The sequence below is a fragment of the Ranitomeya variabilis genome, chromosome 1 (genome assembly GCF_051348905.1).
Source record: "Ranitomeya variabilis isolate aRanVar5 chromosome 1, aRanVar5.hap1, whole genome shotgun sequence".
Taxonomy (NCBI): Eukaryota; Metazoa; Chordata; class Amphibia; order Anura; family Dendrobatidae; genus Ranitomeya; species Ranitomeya variabilis.
This window is the reverse complement of record NC_135232.1, coordinates 652941859-652968154: the sequence shown is the minus strand read 5'-3', so window position 1 is coordinate 652968154 and position 26296 is coordinate 652941859. Positions and strand designations below refer to the sequence as shown.

General features: G+C 43.1%; 1 protein-coding gene across 3 annotated transcripts in view; it reads right to left on the bottom strand.

Moving 5' to 3' along the window:
- LOC143774783 (putative N-acetylated-alpha-linked acidic dipeptidase) overlaps positions 1 to 26296 on the bottom strand; it is a 236518-nt gene that overhangs the window by 25400 nt on the left and 184822 nt on the right. For all 3 annotated transcript variants that reach the window (XM_077262561.1, XM_077262553.1, XM_077262567.1), the window contains 5 exons: positions 19143 to 19206; positions 11797 to 11864; positions 6567 to 6667; positions 5885 to 5975; positions 4582 to 4834 (listed from right to left, as the gene is read on the bottom strand). In XM_077262561.1, coding sequence (XP_077118676.1) covers positions 4582 to 4834; positions 5885 to 5975; positions 6567 to 6667; positions 11797 to 11864; positions 19143 to 19206 — 577 coding nt within the window. The remainder of the gene's footprint in view (positions 1 to 4581; positions 4835 to 5884; positions 5976 to 6566; positions 6668 to 11796; positions 11865 to 19142; positions 19207 to 26296) is intronic.

The window sequence follows — 26296 nt, the reverse complement described above, 5'->3', positions numbered from 1 at the left end:
CTACAGCTATATGAGGGATTGTCTTTGTGGGAGCAGTTGTACTTTTGAACGACACTGTTCATTTTACCATATATTGTACTAGAAAACAGGAAAAAAAATTCCAGATGAGCTGAAATAGCAAAAAAAAGTGCTATTCTACAATTATTTTTTTATTCATTATATGGTAAAACTGACCTGGCCATATGATTCTCCCGGTCAGTACGAGTAGACAGATACCAAATATACATAGTTTTTTTTAATTTATTTAGGTGGTGGAAAAAAAAATCTGAAAATTTGTATTGTGTTGTGTTGTGTTGTGTTGTGTTGTGTTGCTATTCTCCAAGACCTGTAACATTTTCATTTTTTGCAATCTGGGGCTGTATGAGGGCCTGTTTTTTGCCCTGAGCTGGTGTTTTTATTGATACAATTTTGGGGTAGATATAATATTTTGATTGTCTCTTATTACATTTTATTGCAATGTTGCGACAGCCAAAAACATGTAATTCTGGCTGTGAAGGAAATATATAATCAATAAAGGAAAAGTATAACCGCAGTAGAGTTACATTTAGTTGACAAAAGGGGGATATACCATTATTGTAAGTGCAGCGCCCCAGGGTCCTGGTCGTTGCAGTAATATCATTCTCCTCTAGGGGGGAGTGATGTTACGTTTGGAGGCAATAAAGGAGATCTCTTTACCAGGTGCCACAAACATACAACACATTTCATACTCCAGTCTACCAGGGGGAGCTATGTTCCTATTTATTAGGGCACTCTTCACATTTAGGTAAAACTGGTGGCCTGGAGAGGAAGTTAGGCAGTTGCTGGCTGAGCTTCGGCTCAGGTAGTTGGTCCCTGACAGGGGTGGGATCCTGTCAGAGGCCTAGACAGAAGGACATGGAGCTGCGCCTGCCCCATGTGCGGCAGTTCCTAAGAAAGAGACACGAACAGAGAACTGTATTGTAGAGAGTGAGAAAGAAGTCATAGCAAAAGGAGTGGAAACCAGAAGGAGTTCTGCCATGCACAGGCTGCCTCCTTCTGAGGCGCAGGATCCGGTAGCCGGAACACCGAGGGAGCAACAGTCCTTTAAGCCTTGCTCCAGAGACCGGCAGGACAGCTAATTGCAAGTTACTGATCCACCCTATACCCAGGAGGCAAGGTGGCACCCACGAGAGGCCGGGCATGATAGAGTCCCTGTAAAAAGCCTCACGCCACCGGTCATATGGGTTTGTCCTATCCATCTGGGGGACAGAGAGAGACATAACATCTAGAACATCTACAACAGTTGTGTGGACCTTATGAGAGACTCAGCAATAAGGTACTAAAACACCCAGGCGCTAGAGGAAGGCTACTGATTTCCACCTGGATAAGGGGACTCTGGATTTGCCTCCAAACCGGCCGGACTCTGCCTGCCCTGTGATCTGGTGTTTTGGACTGTGGATGCTGAAGTCTTCAGTAAAAAGGTAAAGAGACTGCAACCTTGTGTCCTCGTTTTTCACTGCGCCTTACGCCATTCACCATCCACCATCTGCATACTGGGAAGTCCTGGGGACATACTTCACCTGTGGGAAGGTATACCATCTAGCTGCCATAACATCACCCCAGCGGACCCCTCAAAGCAGCGTCGGTCACCCTGACCGAATACCACAGGTGGCGTCACGAACATTATCCCTTTAAAGACCTTTACCCCTTTTACAATGGACCTCCCGAGGACCACGGACCAGGTCAGCCACCGTGACATCCCCCCGAGAACCGAAGGACCCGGTACCGAGTGCCCCCTAGCCCTTGGGGGCGCTCCATAAGCACAAAGAGGCTCTGCTGGAGGTGTCAAACATGAGACCTCAGCTCCTGGATCCTGAGCTTCAAAGCGAAACACATGGTCTGTAATTAGGCAGGACATTTCCTATTCACTATATAGAGAAGAGTGGGGTAAGATACTTGAAATGCAAGGCCCTTAGCTCACCGTCTAGTCGCCAAACAACAATTTTTAAATAGTCCAATCAGGTTATCCTGGAGATATGACCATATGGTCAGGACTATAAAAAGCTGGGTGACACAAAATAAGTTGTTCACATGTGGAGGCTGCCTAGGATGCTGGTATTGCCCATAATTACTTTCTGCTTCCCTCAAGGAAACAGAAGATAACTGTAGATGGAAACGTTTAAGTATGTCTGTTATTGTTCCTTTTTATTTTATAACTGTTTTGCATATTTGTGTCATTTTATTTTTACATTTTTATATCTTTCATTGTAAGCACTGTATATTTTTATACTAAAGCTTAAAATATTTAATAATTTTGATTCTTGTATGCTCTAAAGAATCCATAGCCTTTCAGAGAGTGTGTGACCTTTTTGATTGTCTGACCGTAACATACTGTATTTTGGGGACTCATCATCCTGTGCGTTTTATGCTAAGCATCTCATGTGTTTTTTCATAGATTTCACAAGCCATTATGCTATTCACATTTCATGTATCACACATTCATTTGCTTTAGTACAATTGAGTGCAGCCATTTATCTATTTGCTATGTAAGTTGTTTTTTGGTTATGCACCAGTTCAGACTAGTTCTCTGTTCAGTCAGTTTTCCTATATTTACTATGTACTATTTTTCCTGACTTGAACGCCCCGCCCTTCACCATGCTGTGATTTTAATTACATCCAAACACAGTTGGTTCCGACCTTCCTATAAATGCAGGCTTTACTATGTTATTAGCCATAGGTAAGTGTTCACTCTAGGCAGTTAGGTCAGGGACCATCCAATTCATGAGATTACCTTGACGTTGGTGGATGGGCTCACATTTTTTGGCCAAATCTTGTGCTAAGCATCTCATGTGTTTTTTCATAGATTTCACAAGCCATTAAGCTATTCACATTTCATGTATCGCACATTTCCTTGCTTTAGTACAATTGAGTACAGCCATTTATCTATTTGCTGTGTAAGTGGTGGCAGCGCGTTAAGAAATCGGGGTTTGCTGAAGGTGTCGGGTGCAATTTATGCTCACTTTACAGTCTAGAAGAGAGGTTGAGTGCTGGATTGAATGAGTGGATACAAACTAACCTTTGCCGGCTCATTCCACATCACATGCTGAAGAGTATATAAGTGACACTGGCTTTTTTTCTTGTTATGCTGTTTACAATCTGATACATTTATTTTAGATTTTTATCAGATGTTTCTGAATGCAGCTATACCAAATATGTGCATTTTTTTATTTTTAATGGAGCAAAAGGGGCGCGATTTGAACTATATATATATATATATATATATATATATATATATATATATATATATACTGTATATATATATATATATATATATATATACACTCACCGGCCACTTTATTAGGTACACCATGCTAGTAACGGGTTGGACCCCCTTTTGCCTTCAGAACTGCCTCAATTCTTCGTGGCATAGATTCAACAAGGTGCTGGAAGCATTCCTCAGAGATTTTGGTCCATATTGACATGATGGCATCACACAGTTGCCGCAGATTTGTCGGCTGCACATCCCAAAGATGCTCCATACAAGGCAGGATGGATCCATGCTTTCATGTTGTTTACGCCAAATTCTGACCCTACCATCCGAATGTCGCAGCAGAAATCGAGACTCATCAGACCAAGCAACGTTTTTCCAATCTTCTACTGTCCAATTTCGATGAGCTTGTACAAATTGTAGCCTCAGTTTCCTGTTCTTAGCTGAAAGGAGTGGTACCCGGTGTGGTCTTCTGCTGCTGTAGCCCATCTGTCTCAAAGTTCGACGCACTGTGCGTTCAGAGATGCTCTTAGGCCTACCTTGGTTGTAACGGGTGGCGATTTGAGTCACTGTTGCCTTTCTATCAGCTCGAACCAGTCTGCCCATTCTCCTCTGACCTCTGGCATCAACAAGGCATTTCCGCCCACAGAACTGCCGCTCACTGGATTTTTTTTCTTTTTCGGACCATTCTCTGTAAACCCTAGAGATGGTTGTGCGTGAAAATCCCAGTAGATCAGCAGTTTCTGAAATACTCAGACCAGCCCTTCTGGCACCAACAACCATGCCACGTTCAAAGGCACTCAAATCACCTTTCTTCCCCATACTGATGCTCGGTTTGAACTGCAGGAGATTGTCTTGACCATGTCTACATGCCTAAATGCACTGAGTTGCCGCCATGTGATTGGCTGATTAGAAATTAAGTGTTAACAAGAAGTTGGACAGGTGTACCTAATAAAGTGGCCGGTGAGTGTATATACAGTATATTATATATTTTTTTAAACTTTTACTTTTTACTGTCCTCAATAGTCCCCTTAGAAGACTTGAAGCTGCGATCGTGTGATTGCCAGGGCTATATATATATATTGCCTCAGCACTGCTGTGTATAGCAAAAATGACGATCTCCTATGAACGCCAGTGACGAGCTGTCGCTCACGGGCACTGCACCGCTCCACTGCCATCAAGTGCTGGGAAAGATGTGGGCTTGGTGCCCCAGCCCACATCAAAGGAGCCCACATCAAAAGCAGGGACAGTTCCTTTGACGTACATGTACCTCAAAGGTAGTTAAGGTTTTATAGGTTGAAGAGAAGCAATTGCTGAGAGGACTCGGATCGGAGAGCTGCTCTCATGTTACTTACTCAGCGTGATGTTATGCTCCAGTAGCTTAGAACCGTAACTCCTTTGTACTTCATTGACAATTCTTTGCAATGTCTCTGCATACTGCACGCAGTCAAAATGCAGTATAACATCATCCGCTAGACGCAAGGCCAATTCACCCCACAGCCGCGATACAGCTTGATGATATTTGAAACCTTTGTCCATAAGACGAGAAACCAAGTCCACCGTTTCATAAACCGAATGATACATGGGGTATGAAGATATGGAATAATTCTAAAGAAAAAAAATATTTTTGGCATTTTATATAACTAGAACATGTATCAAACTTATTATTATTGCTATTATTAATTTCTGCCTGTTTAACACCAAATAATCTAATGAGTGAATTCTTTGAATCATTACAGTCGCCTGGATAATTAAAAGCAATTTGTCACCAGGTTTTTTTTTCTCTTAATCTCAGAGCAGCATAATGAAGAAAAAGAGGCTCTAATTTCAGTGATGTGTCATTTACTGGGCTGCTTACTGCAGTTTAGATAAAATCAGTGTTTTATCACCAGGAGATTATCACTAGAGAACTAGTACACCTGCTGTCATTTATTCCTTCATATTTATGCGCTCTGTGTAACCGCACCCCCACCACTGATGGGCTGCTTTCTACCTATGCACAGTGTACAGAGAAATCTGCCAATGAGTGGCGTGGGTGGGGTTATACAGGGCTCAGCATTTAGAGAACTGGTAGATCTGAAGCAGAGAAAACTATGATTTTATCAAAACTACAGCAAGCAGCCCAGTACGTGATACATTGCTGGAATCAGGGGTCTCAGAAACAGGAGTAAAAACCTGGTGACAGATTCCCTTTATTATGGGTAGGTTTTTTGCAATGACTGTATGCAAGGGAAATGCATTTCATTAATTGACATCCACTTTGCTTGGACAGTTAAATAAAGGAGATATGTACACACAAAAATGCAGCAATGTGGGAACATGGCCCTAAAGAGGTTATGAAGCGTTTCAGCATAGTTTTCATCCTAAAGCATTTTTTTTCTGCAGCCTTTTGATTTGGTAAGGCTTTCTTTTTTTTTTTCACCATGTGTCATCTGTGGTTGTATTTTAAGACTCTTTATGACTGTATTTTTTTTTCTATTATGTTTTGATACAGAAATGATTGAATTATTGAAAAAAGGAATAAACATAAAACAGAATCAGGTTTCAAAATGCCATTTTCATAGAAAGATAAAGTTTAATGTTATTTTTTTTCTGTGTTCATTTTTGACTTGACTTTGAGTGACATATAGCTTTACCTTCTATGTCTTGGTACAGTACCTGGTCATACGTGTATCTCATATTTGTTGCAGTTACTCCAAGAGTTTGCAGGAATGGTGTGTAGTCACTTCCTGATCCCAAGGCCCCCACACTGTAAAACCACCAAAAAAGTTAAACAATCTGTACTAATCTATAGGTGAATTGACTATTTGGGTATTAAGGTAGTGAGATAGGGTTCGGGTCTGAGAGCAGCATATTGTAGGGACATGGACCCAAGGATGTGTCACTTGCTCAGAAGCTTGCTGTAGATTCAATACAATCAGTGTTTAATCAGCAGGACATTATCACCAGAGGACTAGGTGTCACATGCCAGGCACCACTGATTGACAGCTTGCTGGCAATGTGCAGTGTGCTCAGTGCTGTGGGCGGGGTTATACAGAGCTCAGCATTCTGAGAACTGCTAAATGTGCAGCAGAAAAAAACTTGGATTTTATCAAAACTACACCAAGCAGCTCAGTAAGTGACACATCTCTGGAATCAGGCTCTCTGCCCCAATATCATGCTACTCTCAGATTCCTGCTGAAGACTTCCCTTTAATGTCCTATGGCTCACCTTCAGTCCACCTGCTATTGTACATCTATGCAATCATTTGTAATGACTGACTATAAGAAAAATTTTAATGATCACATTTTTTTGTTTTTTTTCTGATATGCTTAGCAGAAATGGCTATCATGTGGCGTACCGTGGGACATTTGGATCATATGGTGATGGCTGATTCTTTAACCATGTGTCGTACACAGTCTTGCGTCCTGCTCGTATCTCACACGGATTAGGGTTTTCTACCTAGGTAGTCAAATGCAATACTTTAGATTAATATTGGCTTTTTTTTTGCCATTTTAGGCAACATGTATAGGGCTAGAAAAGTCCTGTCCAACATGATCTTCAAATATGCCTTCTAGATTCTACCTGAAACAGCCATATAGTCGCATAAAACACGAAGCTACCCTATATGAAGTTGCTGATAAAATACTGACCAATGTTCCCTTACCACCCGCAGTCGGTAATGCAATACAATCTACAATTATCCGGGTAGAGACTACCAGACAATGTAGATAACATAAAACTATAGTAAAACGAGGCATAAAGTCAAAACAGTAAAATGTTTGTGCGAGCGGAAAAAGTAATTGTCTGAGTCTTCTCAGTAGTGATGAGTGAACGTGCTGGGATAAGGTGTAATCATGCTTGGGTGCTAACCGAGTGTCTTCTGCGTGCTCGAATAATATGTTTGAGTCCCCGCGGGAAAATGAAGTATTACATAATGTTCATAGAAATTAATGGTCTGTCTGTGTAATGCTGCACAAGGACAGGTCTTCCAGAACTAGAAATGCCCTATAAAAGCACTCTCTACTGTAGCTAAGAGATGAAAATCCTAGGAAAGCCCTCTTAAGTGTTGTCACTATTGAGATTAATTATTACAGTAGTATTTTCAGTCTGAGTGCAATCGGTGAAAAAACTGACCGCATTCGGACCAATGTTATTCAATGGGGCTTTTTTAAAGGACTCAATGTCCCCATGAAAAAAGTCACAGCATGCACTAACCTTTTGCATACACTAGAGTAGACTCATTAATTCATGGGAGCAAAACAAAACTAGGATCAGCCGTGTAGCATCCAATTTTTACACATACATTGCAATTCATTAATATAGGAAAGTGTATTTAATCTTGTAAATTTTAATGCTGATGTATTAAAAAAAAGGCTGTCATATGAATTGTATAAGGATGGCAGTACAAATGGCAAACCATCCTTTTATTCTAGATGATAGCTAGATGATTTTTGTCTTACGTTCGTGTAAAAAAAAAAAAAAAAACGAAGCTAGTTAAGAGAAGAGCTACAAGGATGGTGTGCAGACTGCAAACTATGTCCTAAGAGGAACGGTTAAAGGATCTGGGAATGTTTAGTTTGCCAAAAAGAAGGCTAAAATGAGACTTAATAGCTGTCTATAAATATCTGAAGAGCTGTCACATTGTAGAGGGATCATCATTATTCTCATTTTCACATGGAAATACGAGAAGCAATGGAATGAAACTCAAACGGAGAAGATACAGATTCGATATTAGAAAAAACTTTTTGACAGTGAGGGTGATCAATGAGTGGAGCAGGCTGCCACGAGAGGTGGTGAGTTCTCCTTCAATGGAAGTCTTCAAACAGAGGCTGGACAGACATATGTCTGGGATGGTTTAGTGAATCCTGCATTGAGCAGGGGGTTGGACACGATGACCCTGGAGGTCCCTTCCAACTCTAACATTCTATGAACTTAGCCTAAGGCTGCCCTCACACTATCAGTATTTGGTCAGTATTTTACATCAGTATTTGTAAGGGTACCGTCACACAGTGCCATTTTCATCGCTACGACGGCACGATTCGTGACGTTCTAGCGATATCGTTACGATATCGTAGTGTCTGACACGCTACTGCGATCCGGATCCCCGCTGAGAATCGTACGTCGTAGCAGATCGTTTGAAACTTTCTTTCGTCGTCTAGTGTCCCGCTGTGGCGGCATGATTGCATCGTGTGACACAGGTTGTATACGATGTGCGCACAGTAACCAACGGCTTCTACATCGCAAATACGTCATGAAATTATCGCTCCAGCGCCGTGTATTGCAACGTGTGACCGCAGTCTACAACGCTGGAGTGATAATCATACGACGCTGCAACGTCACGAATCGTGCCGTCGTAGCGATGAAAATGGCACTGTGTGACGGTACCCTAAGCAAAAACCAGGAGTGGGTGATAAATGCAGAAGTGGGTGATAAATGCAGAAGTGGAGCATATGTTTCTATTATACTTTTCCTCTGATTGATCCACTCCTGGTTTTGGCTTACAGATACTGATGTAAAATACTGACCAAATACTGCTAGTGTGACGGCAGCCTTACAGTCAAGATTGCACAATTATTTCACCCTCCTCATAGATGCTCTGCTTGTAAACATTTAATAATGGCAACAACTCTTTTCCAGAATATAGAATGTTTCGCCTGCCTTTATGATAACTTTAAAAAAATAAATAAATATAGGATCTTGAATTACTTGGTAGAAGAAAGTTTCAAGGCTCCCACATGGTTCATCTTTTGCTTAGGAAGTCACTGCTGCAGCAGGTTACATCTAGATTTTTTTTTTCACAACATCCCTGGTAGTCTAGGGGACTGAAAGGCCACAAAGTGAAACATACATGGTGGTCTAAGGCAATTGAAGGAGTTATGCAAATTCGTATTATGGTGCTCGTAGATGTGTTGTGGCCATGCTGGACCCCTATTATGGTGCTCATAGATGTGTTGTGACCATGCTGTACCCCTATTATGGTGCTCATAGATGTGTTGTGACCATGCTGTACCCCTATTATGGCCCTCGTAGATGTGTTGCGGCCATGCTGTACCCATATTATGGTGCTTGTAGATGTGTTGTGGCCATGCTGTACCCCTATTATGGTGCTCATAGATGTGTTGTGACCATGCTGTACCCCTATTATGGTCCTCGTAGATGTGTTGCGGCCATGCTGTACCCATATTATGGTGCTCGTAGATGTGTTGTGGCCATGCTGTACCCCTATTATGGTGCTCATAGATGTGTTGTGACCATGCTATAACCCTATTATGGTGCTCATAGATGTGTTGTGACCATGCTGTACCCCTATTGTGCTCGTAGATGTGTTGTGACCATGCTGTACCCCTGTTATGGTGCTCGTAGATGTGTTGTGACCATGCTGTACCCCTATTGTGCTCGTAGATGTGTTGTGACCATGCTGTACCCCTGTTATGGTGCTCGTAGATGTGTTGCGGCCATGCTGTACCCCTATTATGGTGCTCGTAGATGTGTTGTGACCATGCTGTACCCCTGTTATGGTGCTCGTAGATGTGTTGTGACCATGCTGTACCCCTATTGTGCTCGTAGATGTGTTGTGACCATGCTGTACCCCTGTTATGGTGCTCGTAGATGTGTTGTGGCCATGCTGTACCCCTATTATGGTGCTCGTAGATGTGTTGCAGCCATGCTGTATCCCTTCGTATGAGTTTAGAAATTGAGGAATACTCCATGAAATACCCTATCGCAGTTATTCTCCTGCGGACGCATTTCTTGCAGGGAAGTGAAGTCATGTACAACCTCCTGCAGCAGGCAAAACATTTATGACACCAGGCAGAGCATGCTACAATTTCTTTCTATATGCCACTGTGCTTTTATTCGATCGATTGCATGGTCCTATTGAGATGTATCACTACTGTATTCCGAATCCTACCGTTTGCACTAAACCTCCGAAAAGTGACTCAAGATTCATACTGCACCTACAATCCTTCTGCTCTATATCAAGGTTTGCTACTCTCCACAAATCCAGACATTTTTAATGGAACCACACCATGCCTTCTTATTTCGTGTTCGACATCACACCACAAGGAAGGTCTTTGGCGCTAGAAGAATTATCTGTCTGGAAGCTACACATGAGTCATGCTTCTTTTATAGCTCTCTGATGATTATGAAATGACAATATTTATCTTTCCAGATGACTCCAGATATTGGTGTTTGAAATGTCACGGATAAATATGTCACAATCCACTTATCCTTTTAAATGTTGCTGTCAAAGGATAGTGGATTGTAAATCCAAGGTATGTCCTGGGAGAAATTATGGGGTGTTGTCTGCTCGTCATTTCAGGACATTTTCTTTCAAAAGAGGTCTTTATTATTTAGACATAGCGTCCGTTAACTGAGGGTTGTAAAATGCACTAGGATTCTAAAAATTCACTGCTCAAAGAAATTTAGGGAACACCTGCACTTCTCAGTATAACCCCAAGTCGAGTAAACTTAAGGGAAATCAAACTGTCCAGTTGACAAACACAAGCGATTGTGAATCAATGGCACCAGCTTTGGTGGAAATGAAAGTGACAACAGGTGTGCTTGAGAGGCAGCAATTTGACCAGGACATACTGTATCATTGGTGCAGCCGCACAGGGGCCCAAGAGGTGGTAGTGGTCCCCTTGCCTCTAGGGCCCCTGTGCTGCTGCACCAATGATATGTCCGCCCCTGGTCAAATTGCTGCCTCTCAAGCACACCTCCAAAGCAGGTGGAGTAGTGCATTATGATGAAAGATTGGACTTCAAAGGACCCATATACTGCTCTTTCACAGGGGCCCTCTCCTCTTCTTACTGTGTCTGCTACTGAGTAAGACAACCCTCAAAAAGAGAAAGATTTTGAGGTGGTGAGCACAAACAATAACTTTCTCCATATCTTTCCTGACTCATTCTTCTCTAGCATTTTGCCAGGGTCTTTGTCATGAAGCACTACCTGCAACCCTTCCAGTGTGCACAGGTAGCCCAGCTCCTCTAAGATGGCATATTTTATGCACTCTTAGCACTGACAGCACCCACAAGATCCGCCTGAAGAAAATATATGTTGTAGAGCAGGAACTGACACCCGAATGCTATGTAGATTTTCAGTGCTGGTTGGGAACTAGTTAATGCAATTTTGGGTGTTCTTCTCATAAAGGCCTGGTTATGGTTAGAGTTGAGCAAACCGATTTCTCCTGTGAATTCGTGTAGAAAATGGCAGAAAGATAAGGAACATCTCAGTGGCTTCACCATTGCTGGTAAGTGAACTTACCAGTTTAAAAGGCAAAATGGTACCTACACTGTTGGGGTTCATAATAACATTTTGTATGACAAAAACTAGAACATTAAGAACATTTTGAGATGTACGTATGAATATTTCACTCATGTCCTCAAATTCAAAAGTTCGTTGCTAACTGCACCCCGTGAAAGATGCATCCTGGTGAACCTGACCTCATGAATGAATGAGTCTTAAAGCTGTGGTCATTAAATCCTTTGATCAGCCCTAGTGAAAATGTCCAGACTGTATAACGAATTGCTGATATACTGAACTAATTTTGGCTAGTTCTTGCTATTGTACGGATTCAATGGATGTACCTTTTTGGCTGCAGCATGTAGAAGTTTATGCAGGATGGGAGTAGCAAATGCGCTGAGGGTGGAATTTCCTGTAAGGAAGAGGTGTAATCATGAATCAAGAAGTGTTTTCACAAGAACAAGTAATGTCAAGACCAAACTAAACACAACCGAAATGTTAATAAGATAAGGCTGCGGCTGCATGAAGTTATTGGCTTAGCTAATGTTATCTTTATATCAGGCTTGTAGGAAAGCCATATTGAAATGAAAATCTGCAGAATCGTTTAACACAATAAACTTATTTTTTGAGGGGGGGGGGGGCACTAGAAAGAATTGTAAAATAGGTCAATGAGTTTTTTAAGCCTCCGCAGTAAGCAACATTCAGTCTGCCAGTCTTGTTCTTTTTCAGTCTCAAAAATCCTACGTTATTTGCTATTTGCTCCATTACTTGCCATCTGTTACCAGCTAGAAGCTAGTAGTTTAACCATCCTGCAAGTCAGAATAGCAAATTGCATGCATATTTTTCATATTCAGTTTTGCTTTGATGAATTGTACATTTAGATTCCTTGTTCATTCATTTAACAATACACAATAAAAAAAAACAAAACTAGTGGGGCAGATATGGAGAAATGAGGTTCTTTGTAAAATTGTTGTGGGATCTACATGGTGTTCTCCATGGTACAGCAGGCGGGATACATTGTGGAGAATATATAATATGCACGGCCGCTTGGCTGATCAAACTAGAGGACACGCTATTCATATATGGCAATGATTATAAAAGTCATGATATCTTTAGTTGGAGTAAGAATAATCAGTAATTTGGGATTTAAAAGTAGAGTGAACAGATCTTTTGAAATTCGATTTTGCCGGCTTTGCTTAATTTTCCCCAAAATTTGATTTGCAACAAATACATTTGTGTGACTCTCATTATCATTACTGAAAAGCTTGTAATTGCTTGGAAAATACACGTGGGGAGAGGAAAGAGAAAACGGTGCTGATAATAAGAGCTTACACTCTACAGAAGAGAGAGGACCCCACTAATCATAAGAGCTTATACTGTACGAGAGAGGATCCTGCTGGCCATAAGAGCTTACACTCTACGAGAGAGAGAACCCTGCTGGCCATAGGAGCATATGAGTTGCCCGCCAAGGCTGTGGGGTACTTGGTACCAGGTCCGGTACTTAAAGGGCACCTGTCACCCCGTTTTTTCCGTATGAGATAAAAATACTGTTAAATAGGGCCTGAGCTGTGCATTACAACAGTGTATTTTGTGGACCCCGATTCCCCACCTATGCTGCCGAAATACGTTACCAAAGTAGCCGTTTTCGCCTGTCAATCAGGCTGGTCTGGTCAAAAGGGCGTGGTGTCTTCCCCCAGATCTTGCTTAGTTTTCCGTTGGTGGCGTAGTGGTTTGCGCATGCCCAAGGTCCCGAATCCACTGCACAGGGGAGTGAAAAGAGCGCGATGTGTGCTATTTCATTGGTGATCGGTGGGGGCGGCCATCTTCCTGTGGCCGCGCGTGCGCAGAAGCGGCGCTCTGCTGGCTGCGGCTTCAGGAAAATGGCCGCGGGATGCCGCGCGTGCGCAGATGGAGATCGCGGCGGCCATTTTCCTGAAGCAGAATTCGCATCTCGGCTTCAGGAAAATGGCCGCCGCGATCTCCATCTGCGCATGCGCGGCATCCCGCGGCCATTTTCCTGAAGCCACGGCCAGCAGAGCGCCGCTTCTGCGCACGCACGGCCACAGGAAGATGGCCGCCCCCACCGATCACCAATGAAATAGCACACATCGCGCTCTTTTCACTCCCCTGTGCAGTGGATTCGGGACCTTGGACATGCGCACACCACTACGCCACCAACGGAAAACTAAGCAAGATCTGGGGGAAGACACCACGCCCTTTTGACCAGACCAGCCTGATTGACAGGCGAAAACGGCTACTTTGGTAACGTATTTCGGCAGCATAGGTGGGGAATCGGGGTCCACAAAATACACTGTTGTAACGCACAGCTCAGGCCCTATTTAACAGTATTTTTATCTCATATGGGAAAAACGGGGTGACAGGTGCCCAGGGGATGTCACAGTGGCTGCGACCCGGTCCATGGCCCTGGGCGCCCAATTAAAGGGGAAAGGTCTTTAAAGGGGTTTTGAATAGTTTGTGTTCGTGACGCCACCTGTAGTATTCGGTCAGTGGGGACCGACGCTGCTCAAAGGGCTCCTCTGGGGTGATGATATGGCAGCTAGATGGTATAACTTCCCTCAGGTGAAGTAGGTCCCCAGGGTTCCCGCTGTATAGATGAAGATGGTGAATAGTGCAGTAAAGAACGAGGACACAGGTTTGCAGTCTCTTTACCTGGTTTACTGGAGACTTCAGGTATCCAAAGTCCAGGCAGGGTCCGGCCGGCTTGGAAGCAAGTTCAGAGTCTCCTCTACCAGGTGGAGATGAAAGCCTTTCTCATAGCGCGGTGCTAATGTAGTCCCTTGCTGCCTATGGCTTCTAGCAAGGTCCTCACAGTGCCTCTCTGTCCTCAATAAAGGTGGGACACAAATCCATATGACAGGTGCTTGAGCCTTTTTACAGGGTCTTTATCATGACCCGGGCCCTATGTGCCACTGTGCCTCCTGGGTATTAAGGCAGACAGATGATTTGTAATCCAGCTGTCCTGCTGGTTTCTGCTGTGCCTCTTAGAGTCAGACACAACCTCGGTCTTCCCGCTACCGGAATCTGCGCTCTGCCAGGGAGGTAGCCCAAATGCTGCTATGCTCCCCTGGTGTCTCTCTCCTGTGCTTTGCTCTCCTGCACACTCTACAAACTGTTCTTCTTTCTTAATTCTCTTTTCCAAAGAGCTGCAGCAACTCTGGCTGCACGGCCCCTTCAGTCCTACTGACACTCACTATCTGACTGCTCTCTTCTCTGTCCTCCTGACAGACTGCTCACTGACTTCCCCTCCAGCCAGAATATATCTCAAGGGCAGTTCCCCGAAAAACCGGGTTCAGAGCTTCCCCTTCTGGCCTGGAGTGCGAACATGTTGCACGTTTGTGTTTACCTGATAGAAGAGATCTTCCCTTGCTTCCAAGCGTGACATCACTCTCCCCATGAGGAAAGCAATGCCACTGTAACAACCAGGACCCTGGGGTGTTACACATACATTCTACAGGAGAGAGAGAGGACCCCACTGACCATAAGAGGCTACACCCTACAGGAGAGAAAGGCTCCTGCTGATCATAAGAGCTTACACTCTACAGGAGAGAGAGGACCCTGCTGGCCATAAGAGCTTACACTCTACGAGAGAGAGAGGACCCTGCTGGCCATAAGAGCTTACACTCTACAGGAAAGAGAAGACACTGCTGACCATAAGAGCTCACAATTTATGAAAGAGAGGACCTCTCTGATCATAAGAAATTACACGCTATTGGAGAAAACGAGGACCCTGCTGGCCATAAGAACTTACACTCTACAAGAGAGAGAGAAGGGACCCCACTGATCAGAAGAGCTTACACTTTACAGAAGAGAGAGCTGGCTTGCAGATCATAAGAGGAGAGAGCGAGACTTACCCAGTCATTCTGAAGATAGAAAACAACTCTGCCTATCAAACTATGCTCCACTGGGAACCGTTGATCTGTGATGGCCCCAGTACTGACCGCCACTGTACAAGGTGTGACAATCCGTAAGATGTCATAACTGCAGGGCAATACGGGAAGGCTCACATGTCCACATAAAAAGACATTAGCATGATCTCTGATACTTTAGCAGTGTGGGAAGATTTTTTTTCTGAATTGTAAATTGAAACTCAAACGTTTTGAAATCGTGTGGAACCGCGGAATTTAGGAAATATGACTCGAACACCTGAGATCTACTCATCTGTATTTAAAAAGCCTGTAAACAATTACTGTGGCTTCAAGAGTAGTGGTATCGTCAGCTTGAGTCTAGATGCTAGACTGCAGAATAATCTTATGCTCATGAAATAGTTATAGTTGAAAAAGTGTAATAGAAAATGTCTGATGATATTGATTATTGGATCCGAAATACAGAACAAAGTGCAAGATGAAAAGGAGCATTTCAAAGCATATCCATAAAAGTAACTGGCAAACTTGATCATTACGGTAGAAGGTCAAAGTGTTCTAGTTTATCAAATGAAGTGGTTGTAGAAAAGGCTCTTAATGCAATACTGAGCTTTGTGCTTTGTTGCGTAGTATTCCATTAATAGGTTCTGTAGTGAACAGAGCAAAAGGGCAAGATATTTGCGGTATAATGCATGAACGTGGGGTATTGCATTCTGCATATGTTCAGTATTTACAATAAAGTTTAATCTCAGTTCTCCAAAGTTACCGTAGGTCTGCAGAGAAGCCACATGCAGATTAACATGCTGTAGATTAGCAGCAGAATTCACTGCAGGTTTCACCCGCTCCCCTCCAGTTTTTGTTTTTTCCTTTTTTTTTTTTTTCTTTCACTTCTTCCAAGAAACAATCTATTTTATTTTTCCATTGACAGCCATATTAAGGCTTTTTTTTTTGCTATATGGAATACAATGTACTGAAAAACAGGAACATTTCCAATTACACCATCGACTTTTGGCTTTAGTTTTTAATGGATTATTTGTGCTGTAAAAATGACCTAGAAACAAGATTCTTCAGGTCAGCATAATTACAGCAATCACAAGCAAGTATAGTGTTTATATTTTAGTGGCTAAAAAAACAGAAAAGGGAACTTATTATTATTTTTTTTTTTTCTGCCATCATTTTTTGAGACATAACTTTTTTGGTTCATGGACCATTGTGAGAATTTGTTTTCTTTGTGTGGCGAGCTGACTTTTTTTATTTATAGATAATTAACCTTATATTTTGATATCTTATATTTCTGCATTCATAGAAATGTCATCTATGTTGTTTCTTTTTATGTATTTTTAATTTATTCACAGAATGTACACTGGTTAAAACATTTTCTTTATTAGTTACTCATTAGAAACCTAGAAGTTTTAGATACTTTACTATGTCTCCCAAAACCAATATTAACTCAGGTGATTATTTAAAATAGTAAGTGAAAAAAAAGAGAAAAGCAAAAAAATGGGAATAGGTAAAGGGCAATCTGAAGTGTCCTAACAGGAAGATCACCTTATTAACCAACTACTGTCAATCCTACCTAAGCCCACGGATTACTAATGGAGAGGCATCTATAAGACACCTATCCATTACTAATTCTATAGTTATATTGTAAATAAACACCCAAAATAAAGTCTTTTAATTAAAAGAATGACACAGGCTGCTTTAATTATTCTAAATTAAATCATACTCATGCCAATGCCCATTCCATTGAATCCCTCGTCTCCTGCAATAAAAGAAAAATAAAAAACAACCATATCCCTCACCTGTCCGTCATTCTGTCCCACACCATAATTCATGTCTGGGGGATAAAGAGTGACTAGCGGTGATGTCATCGAGATTACTGCCGGTCACTGAGACTGCATTCCCAGCAAGGCCAATGAACTGCAGTGACCTCAGTGCGATCACCGCTAGCACAATGAGAAAGTCTCACGGTGCAGAGGCAAGTTCACCGCAGTTCACCGAGTGAATTTCACTGCGGTGAATTTTAACTGCGGTGAACTTGCCTCTGCACTGTGAGACTTTCTCAATGTGCTAGCGGTGATCTCACTCAGTTCACCACAGTTCATTGGCCCAGCTGAGAACGCAGCCTCGATGACGTCACTGCTAGTCACTAATGCTGCGCTCGCAGCAGCTCATTCATCAGTGGTTCTCAGCCTGGACGGTCGCATCTTGGCACCGTCCAGGTTGAAAACTGTTTATCCCCCAGGCCCCAGACATGAATTACGGCGTGGGACAGAACGATGGACAGGTGAGGCATATTGTTGGTTTTTTTAAATTTTTGTTTTATTACAGGAAACTAAGGATTCAATTGAATGGGCGATAGGTGAGCATAGCTGTGTTTTTTAATTTTTAAATAAAAAGTAAAAGTGTGTTTTGTTTTATGTTAAATAAAATACTTTATTCTGGCTGGTTGTTTATTTACCATATAACTATAGGATTAGTAATAGATGGGTGTCTTATAGATGCCTCTCCATTAATAATCCGTGGGCTTGATGTCACCTGACAATACAAAGGTGACATCAACCCCACAAAAATGAACCCCACTTGCCACCGCTACAAGGCAAGTGGGAAGAGATGGGCAAAGCGCCAGAATTGGCGCACCTAATAGATGCCTTTTATGGACGCTGCAGCTGCTATTTTTAGGCTGGGGCCAATATCCATGGCCCCTTACCAGCCTGAGAATACCAGCCCCATCTGTCTGCTTTAGCAAGGCTAGTTGTCAAAAATTGGGGGACCCACACCATTTTTTTAAAGTATTTAAGTAATTAAAAAAATACATGTGGGGACCCCTCTATACTTGATAACCAGCCTTGTTGAAGCTGACAGCTGAGGGATGCAGCCCCTAGCTGTGAGTATTGCCTGGCTGGTTATCAAAAATACAGGGGAACCCACACTGTTTTTTTTAAATTATTAATTTACAGTGCAGGCACTGGCTGATGAATACTCCCATCAGCAGCTCCCGCTCTCACTGTTATTAGTGGCAGCAGGCATCGGCTGATGGGAGTAGTCCCATCAGTTGACACCAATGACCAAAGGTAAACTTTATACCTCTGATCATAGCTGTGGGTTCACGCTGTCATTTGACAGCATGGGAACCAGTGCTCTCTTACTGGCGGTGATGACTTTACCACCAATCAGAAGCAGTATTTGCCACGCTGTCATGCACATGACAGAGTGACAAACACCTGGTGTTTGGGGGCCCGAACCCGAACTTTAACACGGACTCCCTGGTGAGTAGGTGTTTGGTACGGACGCCAAACTTTACTGTGGGGGTCACCTATCTCTACTGACAAGCTGAATCCTTCTAAGTTCTATGTAGAAACAGGAGGTCAATATTCCCTGTATGACTCATAGGTCACTGTAAAAGTCCCTGGCAGGGGGAGGAGGGAAGAGCTGGGTTAGGAGTTGAAGAGGGGAATGAAAAATTTAGGGATAAGAGGCTTGCTTTTTCTACATAGGGCAGAGAATAAAGAAGAATTAGCTGGGTAGAAAGTCAAAATGAGCAATTGACACAGTACACTGTGCTATATAATATCATGACTGCAGTATATCAAGGGGATACAAATGTTGATTAGTGTGCTTCTTTAAGTCAGACTAGGAAACAGGGTCTGCACTTTGTGCAGAATCATTGCAACTAATGTCAATATGTGGCTAGACTGGTATTCACTTTAATAAATTCAAAGATCAGACATAAATGGCAGCAAAAAAATCACATGAAATTCCTTAATAGAACATTAAATTGTAAACCAGTGTTGTTTATTATACTTAACCTGAAAGGGACAAGTCCACATTGAGGTAGGCTACAGTTCGTGGTCCTAAAGCTTTTCCCAATTCCTGTTGAGAGGTAAAATGTATTTATTTATATTTATTCCTAATCTGCATTACCATACTATGCTATTCTGTACTCTGCATTACAATACTATATGTAAGGAAATTCAATAAGTAAGCATAATGAAAGCCAAAACTGATTGGTTCCATTTGTTGGATACACTCTTCCTTGCAATTCCGGCTAGTAACAGGTTGACAATCGTGTCCTTCTATATTGTACCCGATGCAACTTGGTGTAGAAAAAAAATATTCAGCTAATGGCACACTATATTCTCTCTATTTTAAACTATATTTTTATTGGAAATTTTACAAGTACATAATGTTGAAACACATAGGGTTCGATACATCAAAACTTTCTCACCAAAATTCTGGCACACGGTATAATCTTTGAAAAGTCTCAAAATTTAGGCACAACTCAGAGTTCTGCCAAAATATTGTGAGCTTTTCTGATTACAAGCTAGTTTCTTCCAGCTCCGACAAAATGAGTGGAACTGGTGTGGAGTTGGGGAGGGGGCATGCTCCTCTTGATGGAATTGTTGGTTAGAGTATGTACCCCAACCCTGGACATATCCCTATCCCCCGACTAAAGAGCCCGATATGCCATGGACTCCTATACCCCACCATAGACATGTCCCCTATCCTCTTAAAGGAGCCTATATATCCTGGACCTCTATATGCCTCCCTACCCCATCCCCTATCCCCCTATTTTTACCATATGCTTTGGCAATGCTAACATGTACTTAGTCCTGCCAATAAAGCTCATTTGAATTGAATTGTATAACTTGAGCAGAATCCCTCTTCTGGCTGAGCCCCTCTTCATATGGCACCTCTATCAGCATCTGGTGCATACACAGCGAGTATTTTGCGGCCAGTACACCTCACTTCAATGCATATTCACCAGATTCCACTGGAGGTGGTTAGTAATGATGTACCCAGAATGTGGAAGGTCAATTGAGCAAGGAGGTCTGACCAGGCCAACAAAGGAGAGCGGTTGCACCCCCATTATCCCTTAACTAGATAATAGTACTTTTCCTATGTTCTGCTGAATGAGGCAGAATAGAAAAGGACATCATTGTCAACTTGTTAACGCCTGTTACAATTAATTGCATATGATAATGAGAGTGAATGGGTACAGATTTGTGCCACAAAGCATAGTTACATAGGTTGAAAAAAAGACCTAGGGCCATCAAGTTCAACCTTTCTCCACCAATTGTTCATTTTGTCACCAGATTAATTATAACCTGCAATGCTATGCGTATTTAGGAAATCATCCAGCCATTTTTTAAAAGCTGTTATAGTGTCTCCATTACTGCCTCTTGTGGTCGGGCATTCCGCAGTCTGACTGCTCTAACTGCGTGTCATAATCACATTTCTTCCACCCGTAATGAGTGCCCCCTGTTCCTTAGTATAGTCCTTGGAAGGAAAAAGTCATGTGCCAGTCCTTTGTATTGACCACACATATATTTATACATATTAATGAGATCCCCTCTGATGCGTCTTTTTTCCAAACTAAACAAGCCCAACTTGTTTTCTTTTTAGCATTGATATATTTATATAATTTGGGGGTGATTTATTTTAATGTCGCTGGGGATTTGTTTCTCTGTAGATAACTTTGGTAGCTTGATTTCTTTTTTACGTTTCTTACTTAGTTCTTTATACTCCTGAAATGCTATTTCTGTATTCTCGGTCTTCAGGATTTTGTATCCTCTTTGGTTTTGTCTTTATTAAACTTTGTACTGTCTTATTTATCCATAATAGTTTCTTTTTATTCCTGGACATCTTTTACCACAGGGTATAAGTTTTTTACAGGATTCTAGTAGTATATCTTTAAACACACCCCATTTATGGTCAGTATCCCCAGTTACAATGAGATGTTCCCAGTCTACACTATTAAGCTCTTCCCTTAATTTGTTGAATCAGCTTTCCTAAAGTTCCAGGTTTTGGCCTTTCCCCTTTTGAATGTTTGATTGAAAATTACTTTGAAACTTACCATATTATGGTCACTGCTTCCTAAATGCTCCCTGACCTACAGATCTAAAATTTATTTGGTTTATTTAACAGAACCAGATCCAGAAGGTTACCTTCCCTGGTCGATTCATCTAACAGCTGAGTGAGGTACCATATTTTTTGGATTATAAGAAGCACCTTTTTCCCAAAATTTTTTTTGGGGAAATGGGGGTGCGTCTTATAATTCGGATATACCTTACCGGCTGCGATGGAGCAGGGTCCTAGTGTCGCGGCTGGAGGAGTACAGATTGGAGCATTGCTGCAAGGGTTGTCTGACGCTGCGCTGAGATCTCATCTCCCGAGATCTTGATGCTGAGATCTCCATCTGTGCATGCGCCACCCCCGGCAGCCATTTTCCTGGAGACCACCGCATAGGAAACCATGGAACTGCAGGGGCTCTGGCCTTTCACAAAATGTCAGCAGAGCCCCCCTGCAGCACCGGACACCAGCCGCAGCACCGGACACCACCAGCAGCAATGGACACCTGCACGACACGCCGCACATCTGAACACTACCTTATCCCAGCCTGCAGACTGCAGCAAGGCTCCATTCTTGCCTCCTCCAGCAGCGACTCCACTTCACCGCAGCCACCATCCCTGGTAAGCAATAAAATGCATGAATTATAAGAAGCACCACCATTTTATATAAAAAAAAGTGTTTTTCTTATTTTTCTCCTCAAAATTTTGGATGCGTCTTATAATCCAGAGCGTCTTATAATCCAAAAAATATGGTAATTGTCCTGAATTGCGGATGAGATCTTGCAGCTTTTAGCACAACCAGAAGATTCTATGTCCAATTGAATGTCTGCATAGTTAAAATCCGCCATAAGAATCCTATTATTATTTGCAACCTTTTTAATTTGCAGCAGCATTTTCTCCTCTACCTGTTCATCTGCCGTATTTTTCAGACTATAAGACGCACCGTACAATAAGACGCATCCCAAATTTGGGGTGAAAATTGCAGAAAAAAATATTTTTTTATAAGATGGGGGTCCGTCTTATTGTCCAAATTTAAGATCTCTTACCTGAGGGCAGGCAGTGGCAGAGCAGGGTCACAGGTGGCATGGTGTCAGCAGAGGTGCGGTGATGCTGAGGCGCGGTGGGCGGTACGGCGTGCACCTGAGCAGGGTCCCTTCCTGCTTAGGTGGGCGACGACATGGCCTGGTGTCCATGGGGAGGTTGTGGCAGTGCTGTGGCGGTGGCAGATGTGCGGTCACTTCCTCAGGTGGCGGTGGCCAGGTTCCCTTCCACAATTGAGGTGACGCCACAGCGGTATTGAAGGAGAGCAGCAGAGCTGGGTGAGTCACGGTTTTCCCGGTGGCGGCGGCCATCTTCCTGAGGCCGCGCGTGCGCAGATTCAGTACTCTGCTTCCCAGGGCTTCAGGAAAATGGCCGTGTAATGGTTATAAGGGATAACTCAGGAGACTCTTTGCATGGAACAAGACAACTACAGGACACAGTTTTATAAGTGGTAAAGTCTATATTATCACACGGTGATTCAAACAGGTGCAGAGAGAAACTCAAGTCCACAACACTTGGAGTAAATATTAAACGCAGCTTAGCAGTCTATAGGAAACTTCAGAGGAAAATGCAATCACACAGAATGTCTATGAAGCACAATTATTATTGAGGATACTTGACACGAATAAGTCCTTGGTAGTCCAAACACAGATAGATATGCTTATAAGGCAGTTCAAATAATATCTTAGCACAACTAGGGAGGCCTGGGTAAAAGTCTCAGGTTTAAGCAGAGCAGCAACAGCTTACATGTCCAGCAAATGCAGATGGAAACAAACACAAGCCGCCAGATGGAGGATTACTGGAAACCGATGTATGCAGCAGAAACTCAGAGCTGAGTAGCAGGATCTCCACACAGGTTCACAAGAGCAGGTGCAGGTGCAGGTGCAAAGCCAGGGAGTCATCAGGAGCTGGATGCAAGGCAGAATACTCTAGCACAGACTAAAGGCTGGGGTGGAGTTATATAGCAGTAAGACACAGTGCACATGAGATCAAAAACGCCATCTTGGAAAAGGGCAGTAATGCACAAAAGGTAATCAAAATGTTCAGAATCCTGACATTACTCCCTCCTTAGAAGCGGCCTCAGGACGATCCTGGACCTGGTTTCTCAGGGAATCTTTGATGAAAACGAGAGATCTTCTGTTGGGTATTGATGTTTTCCACAGGTTCCCAAGAGTCTTCCTCAGGGGGATATCCCTGCCATCTTATAAGATATTGGAGCCGATTTCTGCGAATCCTGGAATCAATAATTTCCTCCACCACAAATTGTTCTTGCCCATCAATCACCACAGGCTGCGGAGGTGGCACAACACGTCCCTGGAAGGTATTAGGAGATACAGGCTTTAGTAAAGATACATAAAAAACTGGGTGTACCTTCATAGTCCTAGGCAGCTTCAGATGGCAGGCCACAGAGCTCACAATACCGTTGATCTTGAAAGGACCAATAAACTTCTGCCCAAGTTTTTGTGAAGGAAAGTTTAACTTCAGATTCTTAGTTGATAACCACACGGAATCTCCTACCTTGAACATGGGTGCAGGTTTACGGAATCTATCAGCCGATCTCTTATAACGTTCTTGAGCCGTGGTCAGGGATTCCTTCAGAACCTCCAGATTTTGCCTCATCTCAGTCAGCCTTTCCTCAACTGCTGGAACCGGAGAATTAATCGGAGACCTAGGTAAGATACATGGATGATAACCCAGATTGGCAAAGAAAGGTGTGAACTTAGTGGAGGCGCTCTGAGAATTGTATGAAAATTCGGCTAACGGCAGTAATTCCAACCAATCATCTTGGAGATGGCTAACATAGCATCTTAGATATTGTTCCAACGTCTGGTTGGTACGCTCAGTCTGACCATTTGTCTGGGGATGGTAAGCGGAAGAGAGACAGTCATTAATATTGAGTGCAGAGCAAAACCCCTTCCAGAATCTTGAAGTGAACTGTACGCCACGGTCAGAGATGATCTCTTCCGGGACCCCATGCAGCCGGAAGACATTCTGAATAACCAAGTTCACTGTATCCTTAGCTGAGGGGAGGCCGGTGCATGGAACAAAATGAGCGGCTTTAGTCAGGCGATCAACTACCACCATGATTGTATTCATGCCCCCCGATGTAGGCAGCTCCACAATAAAGTCCATTGATATAGACCCCCAAGGGCGGGACGGAACAGGTAATGGTTGCAGGAGACCCGTAGGTGCCACACGAGGAGTCTTGTAATGAGCACATACCTCACAAGAGAGAACATAGTCCTTAGTATCCTTCAGGCAAGTTGGCCAACAGAAAAATCGGCTTAGGAACTCTTGTGTCTTCTGTACCCCCCTGTGACCAGCCAACTTGGAGTCATGTACCAACTTGAGGATCTGCAGACGGACGACCTCAGGGACGTAGATACGTCGATCTCTGAACCACATGCCACCCTTAAAGACAAGATTAATATCCACAGGTGGGTTGGCCAGAAATACATCACCGTCATAAGCCTCCCTGCACTCCTTCCACCAGTCCTGATCATGGATAACTCCGATGAAATTGGCATCAGATAGAATGGTCTTGGACAGGGCTCCAGGTACGGAATCCGCAGCATGGATTCGGGATAAAGCATCAGCCTTCCCATTACGAGAACCTGGACGGTACGAGATAACAAAATTAAATTGATTTAAAAATAAGTTCCAACGAGCCTGACGAGGAGAAAGACATCTAGCGGATCTGAGGAACTCTAAATTGCGATGGTCAGTAAGCACTACCATCTTTTGTGCAGCTCCTTGCAGATGATGCCTCCATTCCTTGAAAGCCGCAATAATAGCCAGCAATTCCTTGTCTCCCACATCGTAATTCTTCTCTGCTGAGGTTAGTCTACGGGAAAAGAAAGCACAAGGATGTAGCAGACCCTTCTCTCCAGTTCTTTGGGAGAGAATAGCACCCAAGGCATTATCAGAAGCGTCCACCTCCACAATGAATGAAAGTGTTGGATCTGGGTGTATCAACAGCGGTGCTGAGGTGAAACAGATCTTAAGCCGATCAAAAGCTTCTTGAGCCTGTGATGACCACTTAAAGGGCTTTTCCTTCTTTGTCAAGGAAGTAATGGGACGGACAATATCAGAAAAATTTCGAATGAAGCGTCTGTAGAAATTTGCAAAACCAATAAAACGTTGGACCTCCTTAACGTTCTTGGGTACCCGCCAGTCAAGGATAGCCTGAATCTTACCAGATTCCATGTTCAGCCCCTAGGGAGAGATGATATAACCTAAGAACTGTATCTCAGAACGATGGAACTCGCATTTCTCCGGCTTGATATACAGATGGTTCTCTTTCAGACGTCTTAAAACAGCTTTGACATGTTCTTCATGTTCCTGTAGAGAGTCAGAAAAGATTAGAATATCGTCCAAATAGATCACCACAAACTGGTCCAACAAATCTCTGAAAATGTCATTAGCAAGGTGTTGAAACGTTGCAGGGGCATTACAAAGCCCGAAGGGCATCACGAGATATTCAAAGTGTCCATACCGGCATCGGAATGCTGTCTTCCACTCATCCCCTGGACGAATACGCACCAAATTATAAGCCCCGCGAAGATCCAGTTTAGAGAACACCTTAGCATGGCGGACTCTTTCCAGTAATTCGGGAATCAGAGGCAAAGGGTAACGATTCTGTACGGTTACCTTATTGAGCTCTCGATAGTCCACACAGTGTTAGGGCTAGCGGAACGCACCGAGAAAATATAGTTTTTTATTGTTTTTGATGCGTTCGCAGCCTGGGGTCCACCATGCAGGAAAATCTGCTGCTAGCAAATGGCAGCACTATATGGCGGTATTGGCTAGCTCTGTTAACTCACAGAACAGCCGTGAAAGCAAAACACTGCGCCCTGTTAGACTTCACAGGAGCACAGGCTAATTGCCCAACAGAGAGCAGTCAGTGGTCATGCATGCACACAAAATTCCTCGCCGGAGGTGCCAGCATTCTAGGGGCTTATTTCAGCCAGGTCCCTGAATACACACAAACACACCAATTCCTCGCCGGAGGTGCCAGCATTCTAGGGGCTTATTTCAGCCAGGTCCCTGAATACACACAAACACACAAA